A 12,227-nucleotide genomic window follows, 5' to 3' on the forward strand; every position below is an offset into this window, starting at 1 on the left:
ATTCTTAATTAAATAGTCAGTAATTGATTAAGTATGCGTTTCTAACAGAGTTTCATATATCGGGCTTGCGCAGCCTATTCATTCCATTCTCTTTCATCAAGTACAGTCCCAAAAAGTAATTATAACAACTAAATATTTACAATTATCACACAAAACGTTGAATCATATATGTTTTGATTAACAATTGTTACTAGATTTCACTATTAATTTAACTTTTAAAATCGTAGACGTCATAATGATGTCTCCTTGCTTTGACACTAATTGTTTTGTGATATTACTTAACCGTGTGACTGCACATAAGACCATAACCGTTACGTCACATTACTCATTAAATATCCGGTGATTACGTTGAAAGATCCTTCATTTGGCCAAAATCAAATATTTACTTCTACAAATGGTATGTTTCTATCCAACTCCTATAGTATTGTTATTAGTTAATTGACTTTGTGTATTTTATTATCAAATAACGTCCAAATGGCATTTACAAGTATGACTCGGATAATCTATTTTCGACTTTTAATTAGCCCCTTTCTTCGTAATCTAATAAAAATAATAATATTGTTCAGGTCTTACTGATCTAAGTAATAATGCAGTAATCTCCGAACAAAATTTTCTTACTACCGATTTCAACGGTTTCTTGGTGTAAGTCAATGCAACCGGGTCTTACACTGTTGCCTAACAATTTAACAATAGATAAATAAGAATTTTGCTTAATTTCAAAATAACTAATTAGTAAAAGTTATAATAAATACTTCCCTTTGTTAAAATTCTATTATCACATAATTCATAACTCTTTAAAGTCTATTATTGCAGTATACAATAGAACTAGGTAGTTGCGAAAATGATTGATAACAAACTAATAAGGAAGAGCGCAAAAATGTAAGTCGTTCCTGCATACATAATAACAAAGACAAATATCTAGCTAATCATATAATCATATTGTAAATTGATATTCATATGACAATTAGAGTACCATACACTATATTATATTAATGTCCAAAAAGTTTATGTAAGCGGAAAGAACCAAATAAAATCTAAACCATGTCTGCTACGCCAGAATACGTCATAAATATATCCTCGTCTGATGAAAATGAAGATGATGAAAATGATCTTCAAATCATTGAAGAATTTCGAAAGGAGACTCAGGATCTTTTAGATAATCCAACACAACAACCTCAACATGAAATCACCAAGAAACTTACAGATATTCAATGTCCGATATGTTTTGATACTATGACAGAAGCAACAGCCACATCATGTGGACATATGTTTTGTCTAGATTGTATTCAACAATCTATATCTTCATCACATGCAAGAGGTCAAGCAAATCGTCGTGGAATGGGGTTATGCCCCTTGTGTCGTAAAAAAGTATCATTCAAGGATACAATAGTTTTAAGATTGAAAGTATCGACGAAATTGGGGATACCGACTTTACCTCCATTGCCACCCGACAAAGATTCTATTTTAATAAATGATTTAAATCTTGAATCTGGTAAACCTATTACTAATGATAACAAGAACGATAATGATAATAAGATTAATGAAAAGAAAGATAAAGGTAATGAGAATAGTCCTGATACTAATAAACTGATTCAAGTTAATTCAGAAATCCAGAGCGAAAGAAAACATTCGATACGCAGCCCAACATCCAAACCATTAAAGAAGAGAGCAAAGAAAACTTAGATCTACGACTAAATCGACGAAAGATTGTTTGAAGTTTAGATAAACTTTTAAGGATTTCTTTTTATCTAGTGGTCTATATATTAGAGCCATAGAAACTGGAAACATAAGATGTTTGCAGTCATCCTTACATGGATCCAAATGCCTGATTAGGCGGATTGATATACGGCTCAGTTTGGAAGTACATTTCTTTCTAGATCAAATTAGGAAGTAAATTCATTATAAGCGCTATGCGGTGTACAGATTCTTTCATTCGTATGGTACTAGCATTTATATAATTGGTAGATAAATATAAACGCTTAGTGAGTAGAGGAAAAATGAGCTACTTATACGAATTAAAACTTGAATTGAGCAAGGGCTCATTCCATACAATATAAATAATGATTATAATTCGAGTAGATTCATTAAGATTCAATCTGAATCACTTAAATATATCTTTATGTAATTGATAATTAGGTCATTCATAATAATATCAATTTAAAATTTATATCACATTACTCATAATTGTAGACTATTTAAGGACCTGATATAATACTGTAAGAGATTGTATTCTATTGTATTCTACTTTCTCTACTCTATTCTATTATATTATCTATTACTTCAAATAACTTCTAGTGGTTTTGTAAAACCTCGTCAATATACCGTGATATATCAAGAACCATACCATCTTTACGTTCAACACGTAAGTTTTCAAACAAATTGTCGAATATTTGGAAAATCCATTTCTTACATGACTCTTCATCATCAAGATAATAAACGGCAATTAGCCTTTCAAATAAATCTCCATAGAACTTATATTGTTTACTTAAAATTGTCTTTCTGACAGGAAGATTACGATACTCTTGACACTTTTTTCTATGATCGGAATTTGATAACATTGTATCCAATTCATATACCAACGCTAGTCTTCCCAATAAAGAATTGGACTTCATGAAGGAATAATGTGAATGATACTCTTTATAATTGGGGATGTCTTCATTCATATTAATTAAATACAGTACTGATAATTGATTGATTATGGAATCTCCTAGAAAATTCAAGGTACTAGATAAATCCGTGAATTCTTTTTTAGTTGTCAATTTAGAAAATTTTGGATGTAGAAGTGCTATTTTTAATAGCTGTGTTGTTTTACTTGGATTTTTCAATGGTGGTAAACACGGCAATCGACCTTTAAACGAAGGAAGAATAGAAGGTTGTCTAATTTTGGAGAACATTCTTAAATCGATTGCTAAATATAACGAATGTCTTTTTAAAAATGGTAACATATATGAGTTGAACATCTCCTCCATTGATCCTTCCTGTATTACCTTTTTGGTTATTGGATAGCATCCATCGTAAATTTTTTCATAGACGGCAGCCGTTCTCTTTCTATCATGTAAATACCTTACTCCAAGCAAGACATTTACTGGTTTAGCGAATTCAATTAAGTTTACTAACTTACGTGTATCATGTTCTTTTTTTTGATTAAAGTCTAAGATAAGGGTATCACCAATGAAATGGGAATACTCTTGTACAAAATTACGAAGGATGGTCTCAGCAATTTCTTTACCATTTCTAGGATCTGCCAAATACGCTCGTTTAATAACCCAGTACATAAACGTGTTGCTCCCTACAAGAGCTGCAAAGCTTAAACCTGATCTAAATACATCATTTTCTCTTGGAAACAATTTCATCCTTTTCTCTATGTTGGATAGTAAATTAGTATTCAGTATTTTTACAGCAGAATATGCTTTTCTATGATAGATTTTAGTAAATTTATTAAGAGGTTGGGGTCGTAACTTGACATTTGATGAAGTAAAAAGTATTGATCTTGAAATATATAAATTCTTTTCAGTTATAATTTCTCGAGAATGTTGATTAATCTTACGAGATACTACATCTACTCTTTTCTCTTTTGAATCCTCTAGAGTTTTCAATATCAAATCATAAGCAGAAACTGGAATTGGTTTTACTTTTCTGATAACAGGATAGAATCGAAACCTTTTTGGTAACTCTGACATTAGTTATATTGTCCTTATTATACCTTTTTTCGCTACCCTTACAACTTGACTGGGGTAGTTTGTGATGTATCACACATAAGCTCATCTATTCGATTCATTTCTATGATGCGATTCGCGATTCTTTTTTTATATTACTACTAATTACTTAACTCTATAAATATAAGCCTTCGAGATTTTCTTCAACCTTATTTTTAAGTACTCTTTCTTTAGCAGCTTTAAAATCATCAGCTTTAACTTGCATTCTACGTTCTCTTAATGCTAATAAACCAGCTTCAGTACATATGGCTTTAATATCAGCCCCTGATAAATCATCTTTTGATGTAACTATATCATCTAAATTAACGTCTTCAGCCAAACTCATTTTAGATGTATGAATAGTTAAAATTTTCTTTTTTGTATTTGAATCAGGATTTTCAAATAAAATTTTACGATCAATTCTACCAGGTCTAATTAAGGCAGGATCTAATGATTCAATTTTATTTGTAGCCATAATAACTTTAATATCTCCTCTATCATCAAATCCATCTAATTGGTTTAATAATTCCAACATTGTTCTTTGAATTTCTCTTTCACCTCCTGAACTTGATTCATATCTTTTAGTACCAATAGCATCAATTTCATCAATAAATACAATAGATGGTGCATGTTCTCCAGCAATTTGAAAAATTTGTCTACATAATCTTGGACCATCACCTAAATATTTTTGAATTAATTCAGATCCTACAATTCTTAAGAATGTCGCACTTGTTTGATTAGCAACTGCTTTTGCTAATAAAGTTTTACCAGTACCTGGGGCACCATATAATATTACTCCCTTTGGTGGTTTTATACCCATTTCTTCATATAATTCAGGATGTGTTAATGGTAATTCAACTGCTTCTTTAATTTCTTGAATTTGTGATTCTAAACCTCCAATATCAGCATAAGATTCGGTAGGAGATTTATCTAATTTCATTACTGAAACCATTGGATCAGCATCATCTTGTAATACACCAACTACTGAAACAGTTTTATGATGTAAAAGTACAGAACAACCAGGTTCTAATAATCCTTTATCTACAAATGACATAATAGAAACATAATATTCAGATCCAGCAGTACTAGATACAATGGCATGATCATCATCAATAATTTCTTCTAAAGTTCCAATTGATATTGGGGAACCTCTTAATTCATCTACTTTTTCTCGTTCTTCAACTTGTCTAGCTTCAGTTGGTTGGAATGCTTCTTGATTAGTTACAAATTCTTCTTCCAATAATAAATGATCCTTTATCCTTTCTAACTTTAATAATTTTAATTTACATCTAGTATTTGGGTATACACTTGGTAATTTAATAGCAGTATCTGGACCCTTTCTTCTCTTCTTACCAAACTTAGATTCGACTGGTGGTTCATACTTTGGCTTTTCCTTTTTTTTATCGTCTTTCTTCTTATTGAAGTTATCGCCTCCCGGCATACCCGATGGACCCTGACCCATGATGATATTATATATATGGTTGGTTCTTCAATTGACAATGATAACTATAAGTTATTCAACTGTCTGTCGATTATGTCAATTGTCAAATTTGTATGAGGACTCCAATCGCCACCAGAAAAAATGATTTATTTATGTGCTTGTTGATCATGTGAGAATTCACGTGCTTTTCATTAATTAAATGTAAATAGTTAACTACTCCTTTATACTAACACAGCTTAATGGATTTTAATATCAGTTTCTAGTCGTGTAAATGCTTTCTATTAAGACAATGACTTTAGCTTAATCACTAATTAGAATTTTCTTACCCCATCTATTTTATTGTGGTGTACATAAGTTTTGTAATAATAGTACAGTGTTACTCCTAATAGACCAAAATTACTACAGATAACAGGTATCATTAACCATTCTATATATAAATAACCTATATAGCATACATGATACTTATACTCTTACTTACATCTTACATAATAAACCCATTTATTTAACATTTTCAATAATTACAATGTCTCGTATATATAAACCATACGACTCGTAATCATTAATTAATTATATGCTTACGCACAGAGCGAATATTTTCTTAGCCAGGGCTTCAATTACTTGATCCTAATATAAAACTATAATAAATATTGAAGTAGTTAGTAGTATTAATTACCATTGAATATTCATAGCACAGAAATTAGTGCAAATTTAGCTATATTTACTATTCAAGTGCTATAATTGTTAACTATAGCAGGGTTGGAAAGCTCGAGTTCATAATCAATAATTGATACAATGAGTTCGGAGCGATCTACCTTTGCCCATAAAGAGTTTCAATCTCTACAGCATAAACAAAGACATAAATTAGGAATGGGAAGAAATGGTGTAATACCTATTAATACCCTTGCATCAGATTCTAGTGATATTAAATCAAAATCAAAGTCACCTGTAAGGATAACAATTCCTACCACAAATACCAATATCATCACAAATAATGATTTTTCTAATCATACAGCTGAAGCAAGACTACTAAGAGAAGAATTAGATTCTATGGATTCGAGTTCCTCAGTAAGAAATCAACCTCATACTTTGCATTCAAAAATTGATATACGAGAGAGATATCATACGGTATTTAATGATACTGTGGATATTCATAAAGTTGAACTGGATACTATTAAACCTAAATGTTCTATTGATTTAGAATCTTTAAAGATAAATAATAATAGTCCTCTAGAAAATGGTCAAAATACCCTTCAATTACATATTTCATATAATGATGATTATATTTATTTTACAAATTTTAATAAGATAATAGATAATTCAATTATCCCTAAGAAAGGTTATTTAAAATCAGCAATATTTTCTAAATTATCTATTATTTTTGAAATGAAAGGGTTTAAAGGATTTATAGTTGCTAAACCTTTAAATTCTCATATACCTCTTCGAGAATATTTTAGACATTCTCTGGAGTGGGGGATTGATGTAAATATATTATCTCAGAAAATGGTAGATAAAATCATTGTTCAATTAGCTCAAGCATGTCAATTTCCAGATCTGACATTATTTAAATCAACTACAAGATTAGATTCTCTTGCTGCTTCTGAATTCTTTTCACCAAGAAGTACTCGATCTAAAACAAGAGATTTAGAATTTAATTTTCTTGGTAAATCTAGTAAAGATCCAATTAATATTATACCTGATTCTCAAAATTCTTTTAATGGATTAAATATTAAAGATTCAAATAGTACTACAGGGTATAGAACTAGAAATAGAAGAATTAATTATGCTGAAAATTTAGATGATGAAGTATTGGTAAGAGAAACTCCAGCTCCATTTTCACCAGATTTGAAATATAAATTTGCTCATAATAAGATAGTTACAATTACTTATTCTGATTTTAAGACATTATATAATAATGATTGGATTAATGATTCAGTTATAGATTTCTTTATTCAATATGAAATTGATAAGGCTATTCATCAATATAAAGTATTAGGATCTGAAGAAATTTATGCATTGAATTCATTTTTCTTTACTAAATTAATGTCTAAATCAGATAGTGAATCTACACCTAATTATTATGCAAATATCAAAAGATGGCTTATAAAACTTGATCTTATGAAATATCCCTATGTTATTTTACCCATTAATGAAAATGCTCATTGGTATTGTTGTATAATAAAGGGTTTACCACAATTACTTGAACAAGGTTTAAATGAAAAGGCTGCGAAGGAAAAGGCTGCGAATGAAGAAGCAGATAGGTTTACTTTTGAAAATAATTCTAACAATACAACTACACCTGAAACTATTACTGAGATTGATGATGAAATCATCGATAGCCCTGAAAAGGGATCTTCAACAAGTCCTCCTTTAAAGAAACCAAGGCATTATCAAACAGAAATATTTGTGTTTGATTCTCTTGCTCAAACTCATTCTAATATAAATGTACCTTTAAAAAGGTTCATTATTGATTATTGTAAGGACAAATATGATATTGACTTACAAAAGCATCAAATTAGAGTATTTAATGCAAGAGTTCCTAAACAAAGTAATTTTAATGATTGTGGTATTCATGTTATATATAATTTTAAAAAATGGCTTTATAATATTGCTGATTGTGAAAGAATGTGGAGAGGTAGTTATAATATGCAACAAGCTAGAAGTTTATTTGTGGCAGAAGAAAGAGATAGTACAAGGAAACAATTAATTGATATACTCTTAAAGTTACATAAAGAACAAGAATCAACTCAATTCGATAATAGTCATGTTGGTGAATCAGATGTTGCCGAATCAGAAGATGATCTTGAAGTCATTGAATGTACTCCAGAATCAGAATCGAAAAAGGAAGTAAGTGAAATAGATCCTAAGTCTGAAAAGTCTGAACCACAACGTGATATTACTAATGAATCGGTGACTGAAATTGACCATGTTTCTGAACAGGTTCGTGAAAATGATACTACACATAATAAGTCTAAACATCGAACTGAGCCTGAACTTGAACATGAAATTGGAGCCGTACCTGAACCTGAACCTGATCCTGAATCTGAACCTGATCCTAATCCTAATCCTAATCCTAAACCTGAAGTAGAATCTGAAGTAGAGACTGAACGTGAATCTGAAAGTCAGTTGAAAGGTTTATCAGAAGATGCTAATACCACCATAGATTTATCTCCTGTATCATACCCGAAAACATTAGATCCTCGAGCTCAATTAGATAAACTATTTATTAACAAGGCATTAAATCAAAGATATGAAGGAAAGCCTATAAATGAACATGTGGTGACACTTTTAAATGCATTATATGATAAGAAAAATATTGAACCTCAAGCAACAGAATTAGAACTAATAGCGAATTTAATTGAAGAAGTTCCGTCTTATGAATCTGATAAAGACGAAGTTGTCTCTAAAATAAGAGACTTTCAAACTCAACTAGAAGCATTACCCAAACAATCAGTTAATTCTTTAAGACCAAGACATCAAGAATTTAGAATCGATCCAAATGGGATACCATCTGATTTAACTACTTCACAATATGATTCAGATGAAGTTAATGAGAGTGTATCGAGATTACGAATATCACAAATAACAAAGAGTCCAAAATCTCCAATATCAAAATCTCCTAGTATACCATTAAATACAAAACTTTCTAGTCCATCAACAAGAGCTAGTACAATTCCTGGTGAACAATACTTTATTACAGATAATAGCGATGTCAAAGTTATACTGGAGGATACATTTAAGAAGAGTGAGACTTCACCAATAAGAAGTCGACCAAAGAGACGAAGACTCCAGTAATTGTAATAACCTTAATAATTAGCAATTATCAATTAGCAATTATCATTAGCATTACTGTATATAAACTACTGCATATATAGCATAATAAATTTATTTATTTATTCTATATTAATTCAACTTTACCGCATATAATACTACACTATAAAAATTTTTTAATCAAAATCCTTAAATTCTTCATCAAAGAATCCTCTAAATGGGTAAGAGTTACCGATTGTTTCAATTTCATCAAAGTCTTCGTTTGAAATGGCAAAATCATAAATATCTAATGATTGTTTTATTCTTTCAACTTTTGAAGATGTTGTGATTGGAAGAATTCCCTTTTGTAAAGTATATCTTAATAAGATTTGAGAATCAGTCTTTCCATACTTTTCTGATAATTTAGCCAATAAAGGTTTTAATGGATGATCATCAATTTCAACCCCATCTTTCTTTATTCTGAATAATGGAGTCAATGGACCATAAGCTTCAATTAAAATATCATTTTCTTTACTAAAATCAATAATATTTTTAGATTGATTTTGTAAATATGGATGGAATTCAATTTGATTAACTTTTGGCCAATATTCCTTTGATTCAGAAGATTTAATTGCCTTTTCAATATGTGCTACAGCAAAATTAGATACTCCAATTTCACGAACTTTTCCAGCCTTTTTAGCAGCAATTAATTCTTTCCAAGCACTTTCAATTGTTTGACCATGAGAAATAACTTCTCCAAAGAATGGTGAATGAATAAGAAATAAATCTACATAATCAGTTTCTAATTCCTTTAAAGCATTATCAATAAATTCTGTTGGAGTTTTAGATCGAGCAACAAAAGTTCTAAATCCAGGATTATATTTAGTTGTAATCCATAAATCTTCTCTTGGAATACCACTTTGTTTAACAGCAGCAGCTACTTCAGAATGAGTAGTATATACTTCTGCAGTATCAATATGATTATAACCATTTTCTAAAGCTAATATCAATTGATCTACTAAATCTTGATGTAAAGTATCTTGTTCATCATCTGGTCTACCCTTTTTAAGCCATTGCCATTTTGTACCAGTACCAGTACCAAGAGTAATTGGTTTACCTGATTTGGTTTTATAGTTATGGATTAAACTAATTGGTTTATTTGAATGTGTTTTAGTCATTGGTGATATAAAGAACAGACTTGTTTGAACTATAAATATAAAATATACAACTATAAATATAAAATATACAACTATAAATATAAAATATATATAAATCAAGGGGATTACTGGTTATTTATATACTTCCCACCGATTACTAATTTTTCACTCTTATCGGTAAAGAAAATGCCATACTCTTTTCGGTAACCGTTGGCTTTTGGCTGTTTTTGTACAAGATAAGGGGCGCAACTAACACAATCGGTGTAAAAATGCGTAAATTTCGAAATATACGCTCCACAAATACGTAACGCCCGGTCCGCCGCAGTTTAAGGTGGGATTCTATGGATATCAATAAAATTGCAAAATCTATTCCATTATATTATTTTACAATAGGATTTATTCGTATTTGTAATTTGATGTAGTTATTGAATCATTGTTCGATTCCCCTCGTATCAATTACGATTGAATCAGTTAATTTCATTTTACTTTTACCTTTACTTTGTATGACTGGAAAACTTTTCACCGATATTCGGTTCAATCACCGATAAATGGACTCGCAAGTTCTGACACCACCTCATATTGAATATGATGACGACGATGAAAATGAAAATGAAAAAGTTCCTTACGTACCCCACCTTGAATATAGGGACATAGATGAATATGATCCATTTCCTATTATTCCAAATTATGAATTTTATTCAATGGAGTTAATCCCAGATATGAAATCTGATAGTGAATATTATGCTTCTTCTAGTTTTGCTGATTCTGAAAGGCTAAGATTAAAAAAGAAATTTGCAGCCATCCAAGAAAGAATACTTAAGGAACATAACATAAATGAAGACCAATTGAAAACTTTATATGACCTCAAAATGGAAGGTGAACTTCCCGAAGAATATTTTGGATTTTATTGTGAATTAGCGAGAGAGATAAGATTCCTAAAGAGGCTTTCTCTTACTCAGGCTGATCTTCAGCTTGACAGAATGGAACATGTTGTGCCTGCTATTAAAACATTATTCTATGATTTAAGTTTCCAATCTCATACAGATAGTTTGATGTTTAATATACACGCTCCCGATACCATTGGATTGAAAGAACTTAATAAAATAATTAGGTCAAGAGCAGATGAATTTCAGAGGGAGTGTGACAAAATTATAGATGATTTGATTGAAATTTGTGAAAAACAGCATGATATCTTTCTAACAGCTCTGCGTAAGTATAAAGATCTAAAGGATAATAGTAATCAGTATCCATCAGTTCGTAAAACGAAAAAGTTGTCTGAGGCCAAACTGACATACGAAAATGCAGCACAAATTAGAGATTCTACATTAAAGAAAGTGTTAGCTAAAGAATACGAGTGTGACATAGTTTCATTGATTTATCTAGACTTTTGGGGCCATGGAAAACTATGTGTTCATAATTTAAAATGTTCGTTTTATGAACATGAAAGAGAACAGAAAAAGGTCCCTGACTTTAACGAGTACGACTTCTTTATTAACTATTTAACTAAAAATACCTTCCCTGATCCAAATAGAATACATTCTCCGATAACTTTATCTTTACAGTTTCCAAAATGTATCAATCCTGCAGTCATTGAATTCTTTTTCCCAGAAGATTATCCTCATCCTTGGGAAGACTTACTTGCACTGCACTTCAGAGAGAATAAAATTACTATTTTAAAAGCAACAAAACCTTTAAAAGCACCGTATACCTCAACAAAAGTTCATGATAATATAGTTTTAGTTCAAGTATTAGTTGATTTACCAGATAATTCTGTTCCTTATCGCTTGAGAAAGAGTTCACCTCCTGGAACAAGAGTTGAATTGCTTTCTTTCTTAGCCTGTTGTAGATACTGCCATAAAACTGATCATTCACGCCATAATTGTGAAATTGCTCCTTGTTTATTTTGTGATACACAGGGTGATCATACACCTGCAACATGTCTCTATAATCCTAAGTTTGATACCCCTTATTATATAGAATTAAGGAAAGAAAGAGATAAAATTAAAGAGGAAAAGAAAAAAATAGAGAAGCAATCCGAGAAGCAGAGAAAGAGAGAGAGAAGGAGGGAGAGAAAGAAGTGGAAACAACTGGAGGGAGATAGCGAAAAATCGGAAGAAGATAGCGAATAGGAGTAACAAAATTGTGTACTGGATACCATATAAATTTAATCTTCATATTAAAATCAGA

General features: G+C 30.5%; 6 protein-coding genes across 6 annotated transcripts; 3 read left to right on the forward strand and 3 right to left on the reverse strand. All coding sequences in view use genetic code 12, as the record gives it.

Annotated features, from left to right (window-relative positions):
* Positions 1-753: 753 nt before the first annotated feature.
* RJT21DRAFT_44452 (SUMO-targeted ubiquitin ligase complex subunit) lies at positions 754-2,174 on the forward strand. The gene has a single exon (XM_064884591.1). It carries the CDS (start codon positions 1,042-1,044, stop codon positions 1,681-1,683), a length of 642 nt encoding a protein of 213 aa, XP_064738115.1. The 5' UTR covers positions 754-1,041; the 3' UTR covers positions 1,684-2,174.
* RJT21DRAFT_121426 (uncharacterized protein) lies at positions 2,173-3,789 on the reverse strand. The gene has a single exon (XM_064882096.1). It carries the CDS (start codon positions 3,678-3,680, stop codon positions 2,292-2,294), a length of 1,389 nt encoding a protein of 462 aa, XP_064738116.1. The 5' UTR covers positions 3,681-3,789; the 3' UTR covers positions 2,173-2,291.
* Positions 3,790-5,293, reverse strand: RPT2 (proteasome regulatory particle base subunit). Its single transcript, XM_064885731.1, has one exon. The coding sequence runs from the start codon at positions 5,155-5,157 to the stop codon at positions 3,832-3,834; it is 1,326 nt and encodes a 441-aa protein (XP_064738117.1). The 5' UTR covers positions 5,158-5,293; the 3' UTR covers positions 3,790-3,831.
* Positions 5,294-5,632: 339 nt separating this feature from the next.
* Positions 5,633-9,004, forward strand: ULP3 (SUMO protease). The gene has a single exon (XM_064884595.1). The coding sequence runs from the start codon at positions 5,929-5,931 to the stop codon at positions 8,926-8,928; it is 3,000 nt and encodes a 999-aa protein (XP_064738118.1). The 5' UTR covers positions 5,633-5,928; the 3' UTR covers positions 8,929-9,004.
* RJT21DRAFT_44537 (aldo/keto reductase) lies at positions 9,005-10,355 on the reverse strand. Its single transcript, XM_064884594.1, has one exon. It carries the CDS (start codon positions 10,059-10,061, stop codon positions 9,081-9,083), a length of 981 nt encoding a protein of 326 aa, XP_064738119.1. The 5' UTR covers positions 10,062-10,355; the 3' UTR covers positions 9,005-9,080.
* Positions 10,356-10,588: 233 nt separating this feature from the next.
* RJT21DRAFT_5589 (uncharacterized protein) lies at positions 10,589-12,169 on the forward strand (the record flags this gene model as incomplete). The annotated part of the gene is made up of 1 exon (XM_064885057.1): positions 10,589-12,169. The coding sequence occupies one exon, from the start codon at positions 10,589-10,591 to the stop codon at positions 12,167-12,169; it is 1,581 nt and encodes a 526-aa protein (XP_064738120.1).
* Positions 12,170-12,227: the final 58 nt, after the last annotated feature.

This window comes from Scheffersomyces amazonensis, assembly GCF_036850825.1.
Source record: "Scheffersomyces amazonensis strain UFMG-HMD-26.3 chromosome Unknown RJT21scaffold_4, whole genome shotgun sequence".
Classification (NCBI taxonomy): domain Eukaryota; kingdom Fungi; phylum Ascomycota; class Pichiomycetes; order Serinales; family Debaryomycetaceae; genus Scheffersomyces; species Scheffersomyces amazonensis.